The 10713-nt window shown below is 37.5% G+C and overlaps 1 protein-coding gene and 1 long non-coding RNA gene across 2 annotated transcripts; one reads left to right on the top strand and one right to left on the bottom strand.

The window, feature by feature from the left end:
• Nucleotides 1-1916: 1916 nt before the first annotated feature.
• On the top strand, nucleotides 1917-6777 carry LOC113458929 (uncharacterized). The gene is made up of 5 exons (XR_003379689.2): nucleotides 1917-2567; nucleotides 3041-3144; nucleotides 3680-3909; nucleotides 5767-5803; nucleotides 6533-6777. It is a non-coding gene; the product is annotated as an uncharacterized LOC113458929 (long non-coding RNA).
• LY96 (lymphocyte antigen 96) lies at nucleotides 4284-9402 on the bottom strand. The gene is made up of 5 exons (XM_005479381.4): nucleotides 9263-9402; nucleotides 8190-8279; nucleotides 6771-6899; nucleotides 5847-5899; nucleotides 4284-4891 (listed from the first exon to the last, which is right to left on the bottom strand). The coding sequence occupies exons 1-5, from the start codon at nucleotides 9354-9356 to the stop codon at nucleotides 4802-4804; spliced, it is 456 nt and encodes a 151-aa protein (XP_005479438.2). The 5' UTR covers nucleotides 9357-9402; the 3' UTR covers nucleotides 4284-4801.
• Between the last annotated feature and the right edge of the window lie 1311 nt (nucleotides 9403-10713).

Genomic DNA, 10713 nt, shown 5'->3' with positions numbered 1-10713 from the left:
GGAATGAAGCTTGGGGAATCAGAAAGGAATACTCCTGCTGACTGTGTTTTCTGACAGCCATCTGTGAAAATTTCATCAATAATGTTCATTGTTCTGTCTATGTTACATCTGTGTCATAAAAGTATCTTTAATGCTTTAAAGATACTGGGAAAATTCCACTACATGCAATATCCACTGACATGGAGCACACCACTTCAGCGTGGTACATGATTAGAAAAGATAACTACCAGTCTGTTCAGCTGATATTCAGATGTGAAATGAAGTCATATCACTCTAAAACAGGGTCAAATAAATTCACAGTCATAGTGAACAATTGTTCACTCTCATATGCACAATGTTTTTTATTATTTCCTCCTTTAGGCATCTGGTAAGGGAAGGACTGATATTTCAACTCTATTGCTTTCAGAGGACTAAAGCTATTATTTTGTCTTTTGTGTTTATTTATTGTATGACATTTCTTTTGGGTTTTTTGTGGTTTTGGGGTTTTTTTTAGTTTTTATTACTGAAATTGTAAAACTGTGCTGGTACGCTAAAAATATAAAAATTGTGGGTAATACAGTGAAAAGTCTAAATGGAATGTGACTGAACAGAATGTATTTAAGAAGTAAACCAACCTCATAATCACCATGGAGGTACTTCAGCAGAGATGTCAAACTTCTCAGAGAACCAAACACTCAGTGGATGTGTGCAGTTGGCAGAAGTTACAAGTAAAGAAAAAAATACAATCTACTCTGTAGTTCTCAAAGGTTTTATGCAGCACAGGGAAATAGACAGAAGTCTCAGTACTTAGTACAGAAATACTTAGTACAGTGACTGTTCCTTCCTGTGACCAAACAGCCAGTCTCACTGTTAAAAGTTTTGCTTTTAGTTATGTGAGCAAGAAATTATTTTAGCAAGAACTTAGAATTTGAAAACAAAATACTCATAGCTAAGACAGCCATTTAAGCTAAAGCTCAAGGAAAAAATATGTTGTGGAGTTTTGTTTTGTTTATTTTTTCCCATACAGAATCTTTGGGAAGTTGTTATACCTGGCCAAATATAGGCATATTTTATATATATATATATATATATATTTCTCTTTTTGCCAGAAGTAAAATATATCTTGAAGAAAAGAGGTTATGGACATACCCAACTACTGCAGCCAAGGGATCTACAGGGGTGCCTGGGATCCACAACACAAGTACGTGTGCACAGTGCCTATTATCCAAGATTTCCAAAGTCCAGTAATTTCTATTGACAGCAAAAAGACTTTCCAAATTTCCTTTCTCCTGTCCGCTCTCCCCTAAGCTCTGCAGGCAGGAAGTCCCTCTTTTCCTCTCTCCTTCCTCTCTCTCCCCATTAGAAATGTCACTACCCCATCTGCCGCCCTGAGCTCACTCGTGCTGGCAGGGACTCGCGGGCAGAACGAAGGAGCTGAAGTCATTCAGGAAAACGTGCTACACAGACCCTTCCAAGGCAATTGTTAGCACTTTCCACCAAGCAATAATGTTGTGCAGAAGGGATTTATGCTGCTATGGTTCTCCTTTGATGCCTGTAAGACAGATCAGGACACATCTCCTGCATCATTAAATCCAACTCCTTCTTGCTGCAGGAACCATGTAGTTTATTTGTTCCAAGTGTCTGTGCTTTGTGTCATCCAAGCTAAGTGGTGACCAAGGGAATTGCTTCCCTGAACACAAGAGATGCTGCTGAAATACCTGAATTACATGGAATTATCTTTGTGCATCTATCTCAAATGATGTTACAAATTCAGCCAGCAAATGTGCATGTATTGTGGTCAGCAGACTTTCACTCACTTGAAATGATGAATACTTTATGCCTTTTATCAAATAAAACTGTAATAACACATCTCAAAATGTGCAGTCTTTTTGGAAACCACATTGTACAGGAACTGCTTCTTCTCATAATTACATATTTGGCAACAGAGGGTGAGGGGGTGAAGAAAAGCTCTTTTCCCATCTGCAGAAAATCCTGACAGCCTCTTGAAAACAACAGTAATGAGGGAGAGAAAAAGAGGTATTTGTGAAGGCTTTAGATATTCACACAAATAATATTAATTTCACACAAATATGCCAAACACAAAACCTTTCTTGATTTTTTTTGTTTGCACGGGAGGAGGCTGTGCACATTTCACTGGAACTCCTGGCAAAATACAAGGATCTCAGGGCATGTAGCTCTCACAGAATATTTTAAGAAAGAAAATCTTAGTTGGTGTTTTATTTCACAGTATTCACACAATTGCAACTCTAGACAGAGGCAGAAAATGAAGAAGCAAAAAATGGATCTAAGTTTACTGGACCAATAAAGTGAAGAAAAGGGAAACATTCAGATTAGTCTTCATAGAGCCTAAGTAGCTCACTGCATCCTAAGGAAACTCCTCTTTGCTGTGGAGCCCTGAATACAGGCTCAAGGAAGTTTGAAAAGGAAATAAATGTTGTCAGCTCTGGACAGCAGCAGAAGGAAGAAAGGAAAATCTTTTAAGAACTCTGTTCCAGGAACTAGACATGAAGAGCAAAGCTTTGCCTTCAGCTCAGCCCTTCACCCTACAGCATCACAGCAATTTCAGGGTAAGCTGTTTGCATGATCTGACACTTTACAAAATCTGTATCCTCTTGTCCAGGGGAGAATGTGCTGTGGCAGTCACCAGCATTGGAATAAGTGGAAATTTCCAGTCATAGAAGGAGAAAACTTGAGGCCTTTGAAAAGTCTTTGCTTTATAAAGTGTGGCTCCTGCTCTCTGCCTTGCTGTCGTATCTGCTGGCAAGTACAATTATAACCTTTCAGCTGAAGATCTACATTAAAAAAGTCTGCAAGGCAAGATACTGAGTGCATATGTTTATCTGTAAAAGTCTCTATTCAGAGACAGAAATTCTATTTATACCTTTACATGTACTGTAAATTTTCTGTAATATCCATAAAGCATTAGAACATGCTTATGTAAAATAGAGCACATGAATGTCTTTGATCTCCAGAAGTGTTAATCTCTCTTACTTGTGTTACTTGCTGCTTAATAAACAAAATATTTCTTTTAACACCCCAGATAATTCAGGCCAAAAAAAACCTCAGGACACCTTGTCACTGAAGATGATTTTGAGACTTTTGGTTGCTGGATGCCATGAAATGTATACACAGGGACATGATAAGGTAAGACTGTTCCTTAGGTCAATACTTTGAAACAGACACTATTTGAAATAAAAGTAAGTATTGCTTGTCATGCTCTCAGGCTGCGTTTTGATTGATATTTCAGGTTAGGAGTAAATTGACCACAACTGTAGTGAATCAGCTCAAACATAAGCAGAACATGCTGCTATACTCCATCTAGGACTACTCCTGGAATGGTCTGTGGACCAAGTGAAAGCACAGATGCTTTGCCACCATCACTTATATGTAATCATGGCTTCTTATATTCAGTCATTCTGCAGTTTTACTTTTGTTTTTATTGACTCTTAATCATTTTGCTTTATTTAGCCAAACTACCTATGATTAAAACCAAGTTTTAAATGGAATATCTACAAACTAGGGTGTGGAGTTTTTCCTTGAGTTTTGTGATACCAAGTTTGAAAAACATCTTTCTTTCTGTATAAAGTGAGGTTAAAAGCTTCACTTCTTCTAATTTGCATGATTGGTATTTAACAGTCTGAAAGAGGTTGGTTTGTTCTGGCTTTTAATTTTTTTCCAGGCATTTGGAAGCAATCTGCTAGACAGGATGAACTGGTAGCCAGCACAATGTGCAGCTTCAACAGTGTCCTGTTAGTTGGGGAAAAGTCTCTGAACTCACTAAATTCACCAGCCCTGCTGTCTGGGGGCTGAGGATGGAAACAGGACAGCCCTTTTCCTGAGGACCAGATCTCATACTCCACCAAAGCCTGACTGAAGGTCTGGGGTGCAGAGGAGCAACAGAGAAGGCAGGTGGGTACTCAGTGTCAGCTGCTCAAGGGGTAAAAGCTACAGGAAAACTTTGGAAATACCTTAGAGGAATAATTGAGGAATAGATCAACCTGTTGTGTGACACCACCCTCCCACATCTGAAGGACACAGTTTGTGTGGCCTCTGCCACTCGGGTTCTGAGAAAGAGCTAGAAACATTCTAAGGGATTGCAGCTGCAGCTCTGGATGGAGAAACTCAGCTGTACTGTATCAGTGTAACTGGGAAAAAAAAGTGTTACACTTTGGATTTCATCCACATCAGCTACTACCACATAACAAATTATTACTCCTCTGTTTCAGCTTGCAGAAAAATATGAAACATCTGAAGAAACATCAGAAAATAACAGGAGAAAAAAAAATCTCTTAAATTGATTGTACTAACAAGTTTTATTGTTACAAGAAAAGAAAAAACCTCAAACAAACCAAAAAAACTTCCCCCACCACCTCACAGCAGGGTTCCCAAATTCAATTGCTGTGTTGTTTTAAATTGAATACTGATGAACTTCTGATTCTGGCACTTCAAAATTTCAAAACTTCTTGATTACTTTAGCTCAGCCTGAAGCACTCAACTTTATTGTAACTCAAGGCACAGCACCAAAATGCAGGACCAGCCTGCCATCCAGTCAGGGTAATTCCATGGATTAATCAGGAAGCCTGATTCCCGGAAATTTTGGGCACATTGGCTGAGCAACTGATTATGGCTGTGCTACAAATGAGAAAGACTATATCTTAGAGCTTCCCAGACAGCACATGATGTATTCTGCCTCAGGAAGTTCAGTGTGCATATTACTTAGCAGCTTGGATTCCAGTCGCTCACAGAAGTGACCTCCATATTCTGGAATTATTTGAGAAGTTTGTTGCACTCAGAAAGCATCTTATTTCACTATCATGGTGACATTCACGCATATGAGCATATTATTCTCAGAATCATCAGAGAATCCTTGCACAACAATACTATAGTCGCCCTAAAACAGGGAAGGAAAAAAAAAAGAAAATTAGTCCACAATACTGTCTGCTCTTGTCTGAGTGGCTTCTTGGAATGATTCTGGTGATTTCTGTTAGAACTGAAAAAGACACATTCCCATCAGGGACTGTCCTCATAGGTATAGTCAGGTATATGAGTGCATAAAACAGTGTTCACCTCCCTTCTCATGGCCAGCCTGCTCAGGAGCAGCATTTCCTGGTCTAGCAGAGTCCCACCAGGAAGTGTCAGGTCTACCATGAGTTCCTCATGGATAGGAGGACAGCTCATGGCAGAGGATGTTCCTGTCTGTTACAAGCTCTGGGGCTACAAGATCCCTTGGACTGTTGAAGGCCCATGAGCTAAGGGGGATGGTGGAGATTTTGGACCAGTAGGAGCCCCTTAGAGACATTTTTAGGGATTAATAGTGTTGATAAGGGTCTTGGAAAAGCTCAGAGAACTGATGAGGCAGTTGTTGGATGAGAATGGCTTAACCTGAGGACTGGTGCTGCCCCTGGTTTAACAGTAAAGCACTGCTTTTACTTTTTGGATACTGTTATCCCATTTCAAATCTTTGAAAAAGGTTTCATGGAGTAAAAGAGCAGCATCTGAAGAAAATGTAAAATAAAGAATGAAATGGGCAGAAGGAATATGAATGGATTTACTCAAACAGGTAAAAGGAAAGAGAATAATTTACCAAACAAAATTAAATAATTAAGGTGACATTAACCGATTACTTTGGTCTTTTCTTTTTTAAAAAAAGTAAGAAAGAGGAATAATAACCTTAGAACATCTAGCATTTAAGAGATGCTACCACTTTATTGTTATCAATTCTATTACAAGAAAGTTTTCTGACATTTCCTCTTCTGTTTTCTACAGTTTGGCTGAACATCTTTCTTCAGAAAAAAGTATACCTGTAAGTATGTGATTTTACTATTATATAAAATATTGAAAAGTACCTTTGGAAATTCTAATCTTGAGCCTTTAATGTCAAATGCTGATTCAAGTGTTTCTGAAAAACAGAGATAATTATAATACAAAGAGTTACTTAACCATAAAGCCATCAATCAGACTGCCTAAGTAATTTCAAAGCAATATGGAATATCTCTGAGCAGCAGTTGCCAATGTCACTTACTTTTTCACTGATAAAGCCCTCATCTGGTTCTTCTCTCAGAGCTCTTACTTTTTGTTGAAACCACATCAGAAAATAAAAATTAACCACAGTGCTCCTGCAACATCTCCTCCAGACAAATCCTACTGTGATAACTCCAGTAATTTAACTTGTAATAGTAGTTCACTTGAATGGTAACTGAAGAGAGCTAATACTGATTCTTAAAGAAAGGAAAACAGACTGTATTTTGACATCCTTACAGGTCTTTTTGGCCTTTACTCTGACATCCTGCCTGGATTCTCTGAATCTGAGCATGTATTTTGTTAATATTTGTTAGCCCCTACTGAAGGATTCACTCTTCTCTATTGGAAAAAAAAAAAAAATCGTCATCCTACATAGGTTTATAAAATCTCTTAAAAAAACCATCCAAACACATATCTAAATAAACTTTGTTCTGGATATTAGTAGTGCCCACAGTGCCTCTCAAATTTCCTGTTCAGTCCAGTCAAATGCAATCTTTCCATGTCATTTTAGAGATGTTCAGAATAAGTGTCATCATCAGATGAAGGATATTAGTAATCCTCATTTATGGAGATGGAAACTGCAGTACAAGGATATTAAAATAAAGAATTTGGATATTTTCTACTTCACTGGAATTCTGGCACTGGAGAATTGCCTGCTCTGAGGTCTGCTGCCTGCCAAGCAAGGTCTAGATTGTGGGGCCAAAACTGTGTTTGCATGGGTTGATTGCCCTGTGTATTTTCACACCAACCTCCTTTCAGCGTTCCGCACAGTGAGTATTCATCGTCAGTTCCACTGCAGAGGACGTCCTTCCAGAGGAGTGCTTTGGCACCATCATACCAGACATTGAAGACAATCTTCAAAAAGTGAATGTCACTTCCTAATGAAAACATGGCAAGTTAGAAAATAACAACTGATGGAGAGGAAAAGTGTATATGGAGACATGTTGTTTAGATAAAAACTGGATTTTGCCAAAATACTGTATTTTTTGTAAGACTTCCCCAAAATTAAAAAGGTATGTGTCTTGAAAACTTCTACTTCCAGAAGAAAAAGGAAAAAAAATCTATTGTTGCTTTCAACAACAACAAAAAATTAGTCTTAAAAAATATTTGAGAGAGAAATTTCAAAGTCTGTTTTAATTTCTTCAGTAAAGGAAACAGAGTTCATTCAGCTCCACAGCTACTATAAACATGTGCTCAAATGAAGACCTTAGTTTTAAGCAGGTGTTGCAAATGTCACAGACATCTTTTCATTAAAATCCTTTCGTTAGGATTTTTCCTGCTGAAGCTGAGAAGTTTCAGCAACAAAGTGTAAACAATGGTTATCTGCTGCTGTGGAATGCAACAGGTGGATCCGTGATTGGTCTCCTGTGGATGTTTGGATTCACTGACCACTCACAGCAGAGCTGGCTCTCGTTCTCGGTCTAAGCCAGCTGCCTTTGTTATTCATTGCTTTGCTATTCTTAGCTTAGCTAGCCTTCTGAGAACTTTCCTTCTATTCCTTTTAGTATAGTCATAATGTTATGTATTCATCATAAAATAATAAATCAAGACTTCTGAACATGAGGTTAACATTCTCGCCTCTCTCTCACCCTGAAGACCCTTGTGACCATGGTCACATTGCAAAGAAACTATCATGAATGCATCATAAAAATGCCTTTCAAGGGAAGTAAACCTAATGCAGAAGGGGAAGTTTATGATACAACCAGATCCTAAACATTTCATTAGCTGAGCTTGCTGCCTTAAAGGTGGGTTTAAAGATCACAGTTAGGTTTGCACACAAAATGCAGTACCATTTCCAGCTTTTGGAACATGCATATTCTTCATAGAAGTCCTACCATAGTTGGATGGCCTGATGATACTCTCTCTCCTTTAAAAGACCTGGATTTTGTCCAGGCCAAAAGACCAAAATGCACCTACACCTAAACTGTCACAGATATGCATTTACAGCAACAGACTGCGTGCAGGGCTCTGGTAACTGCTCCAAGTAAAACTCAAACACATTTCACAAATCCTCATTTCTGTCCATCACTATAGTTTATCTGTTCCATTTTTAACCCCAGAAACCAATTTCCTATATCACATGGCATTTAGGATGAAGTGTCAGTCTTTCAGTTGTATTTCATTTTCACCATTTCCAGAATATAATTGTCTAGTTAAGAGACACTCACTTGGAATCCAGGTAAGAGCAGCCTTCCAGACAGGTTTGTTCCTTGTGCTGCAAGGTGTCAGATTAAACTTGAAAGAATGAGCTGTAGAATCTACAGGAAAAAAATATTATTGCACATTGACAGTGTGAATAGGTTTCTCCATAAAATAATAAGAATATACAGTTATACAAAAACCACATACATATTTTTAAATGTATTTAAGTTATATGCCATAAAATTGCTCAATAGAATATATGTGGTAAATATTAAATATGTTTTAAAAATTATATTATTAATTATTTTTACATTTAAAGGACAAAAACAGTATCATATTTCTTTAAGTAAAGAGAAGTAAATTTTTGGTGGATGATATTTAGCACACAAAAAAAAACAGAGACAAAAGTACCTTTATTTCCCTTTTGAAGATATAAAACCTTTTTATTAGCACTAAACCAGCATGGTCTTCTACTGAAAATATCCCTACTTATGCTAATCATGCTGACAAGAGCTAAAAATATTTTTAATGCATCAGCGTATTTTCCAGGTAATGTTAATGAACCTTTAAGTAGATTTGCTCTGTGACTGACCCACCCTGCATTTTTAAAACACACAAAATATCAGCCCATGACACAGACAGGGCAAGGAGGGACACACCATGCTGTCTCAGAACCTGATTGGTACTGCAGCCTGACAGAATACGACAGTCCCTCTTTTTTTTCACATACTTCAAGCTTGTCATTGTAACATACTGGTTAACTCAATAGGTATCATTTATATAACAGAGTGCTTGCAAAACTAGTTTAAATCCATTATCTTCTAATATTTTCTGAACAAAAACATGCCTACTTTACTTGAGAATAAAATTCTCTCTCTCCTAGCTGCTGGAACCAGCCTTGTGGTTAGATTTATGCCTATGAAGTAAAATTCTTATAACAGAGTGATTAATAATAGAAATATACTTCTTTTTCTTTTTCTGTATTTCTCAAAGAAACATAGAAAGAAAAGAAACAAATTTAAAAGAAAATTCACAGTCCCTCAGACTCCAGTAATTATTCCAGAAATTTAACAAAAGGATTACCTATTTTTTTACTTACCACAAAAAGTATACGACATTTCAAGATCTGATGATGTACAAATTAATTCACTGACTCCAGGGGTAAATAAAATGAAAAAAAGGAGTTCAAACATAGTTACTTTTTTTGCTCAGTATCTGATGGTATAAAACTTCATTTGGGAGAAAGAGGAAGAAAATTCAGCACAGTCATCGTCAGTCACGTGTCTTCGGGGAAAGTTCTGCTATTTATCAAATTCTCTGCAATCTTTGTTAATTCTGCTGCAGCACTGTCAGTTATCATCACAATAAATTTTGTTAAGAAAAAGAATTCCTGCTTTTGTTGTTACACTTTCCCCAGACAGTGCAGCTGAAACCAAGAGTGAAAAATTAAAGAGAAAACTGTGTGAAATGGGGAAGTGGAATGGCATTATGACTACCAGAAGCACGTAATGAGCAAGTTTAGTTGAGTCATCAGGGGTAAGATTTTTAAAGGCATAATTTCAAATACAGTTTCCTGCACATATTAAAGAAGAGAAAAATCCACAACTGATGAAAACCAAGTTAATTCTTTTATTTTTATGGTAGCCAGTACCTCTCACTGGTTTTAATGTGAGCTTCTTACAAAGCCCACCATGCTTTAAGAATACACCAGACATCTGAAGAAATGTCATTAGTAATTATGTATTTCAAATGGAGCTGAATGCAATCATCTGGGACTGTGATGTGCACAAAACCCATGACTGATTGTGCCCAGAGATGGGGGTAATTCCTAGATTAATTAAGGAAAGGGAAAATTGAATTAAAGGTGCCTGAAAGTAACAAATAATTAATTACTACAGGAAATAATTTACAAAATAAGACAAAAATTTGAAAATTTAATGCAGCTAGAGAATTCCCTTCAGTATTTCAAAATCTTTCTATAGACCACAAGAAGAGTCCCACTGGCCTGACAGAGTTCAAAATTTTAAGAAATTTTCAGTATTTGGCTTTTAAGTGGGAATTCAAAATTATATCACTTTCCTGACAAGTCTCCAGAGTACATTACATCACACACAGATTTTTGCTGTTGTTTAGCAGGATGCTATAAAACATCCTTGTGATCATAGCAATAACACAATTCTGTTTCAAGATGGACAAATTTTGCTTAAAAGTAGTAAGACAGAGTGAAATTGAAATAAATCAGGAAGGCTGTAATAGTCGGAAAAAAGAAATGCAGTAGTGAGACAGTAACAAAGGAGCTGTGAAACAGCTATGAAAGAAGAGATAGCTTTTGCACATACAGCCAAAAAATATTCCTTTCAGCCACAAAGCCATGACCAGTGGTGTGAAGGAGGGAGTTTAACGTGTGAGAAGCCAAGCCAGGCTGTCTGCTGAGTCTTCTGTCAGTCCAACAAGTCCCAGGTCAGTCTAAAGCAGGCAGGGGGTGGCAGTGACCGTACCCCACTGATATACAAGATTTCCAAGCTGAACTCGGGTCCCTCTGTGGCCGGG

Source organism: Zonotrichia albicollis, chromosome 1, assembly GCF_047830755.1.
Source record: "Zonotrichia albicollis isolate bZonAlb1 chromosome 1, bZonAlb1.hap1, whole genome shotgun sequence".
NCBI lineage: Eukaryota > Metazoa > Chordata > Aves > Passeriformes > Passerellidae > Zonotrichia > Zonotrichia albicollis.
This window is presented reverse-complemented; position numbering and strand designations above follow the sequence as displayed.

Excerpts from the sequence above, each read along its gene's own strand:
- LY96 (XM_005479381.4), bottom strand. The coding sequence starts at position 9,356 with ATGTTTGAACTCCTTTTTTTCATTTTATTTACCCCTGGAGTCAGTGAA. Across the intron at positions 8,280-9,262 it reads AATGTCGTATACTTTTTGTG|ATTCTACAGCTCATTCTTTC; the intron begins GTAAGTAAAAAA and ends TTTTTCCTGTAG. Across the intron at positions 5,900-6,770 it reads GTGCGGAACGCTGAAAGGAG|AAACACTTGAATCAGCATTT; the intron begins GTTGGTGTGAAA and ends TCTGTTTTTCAG.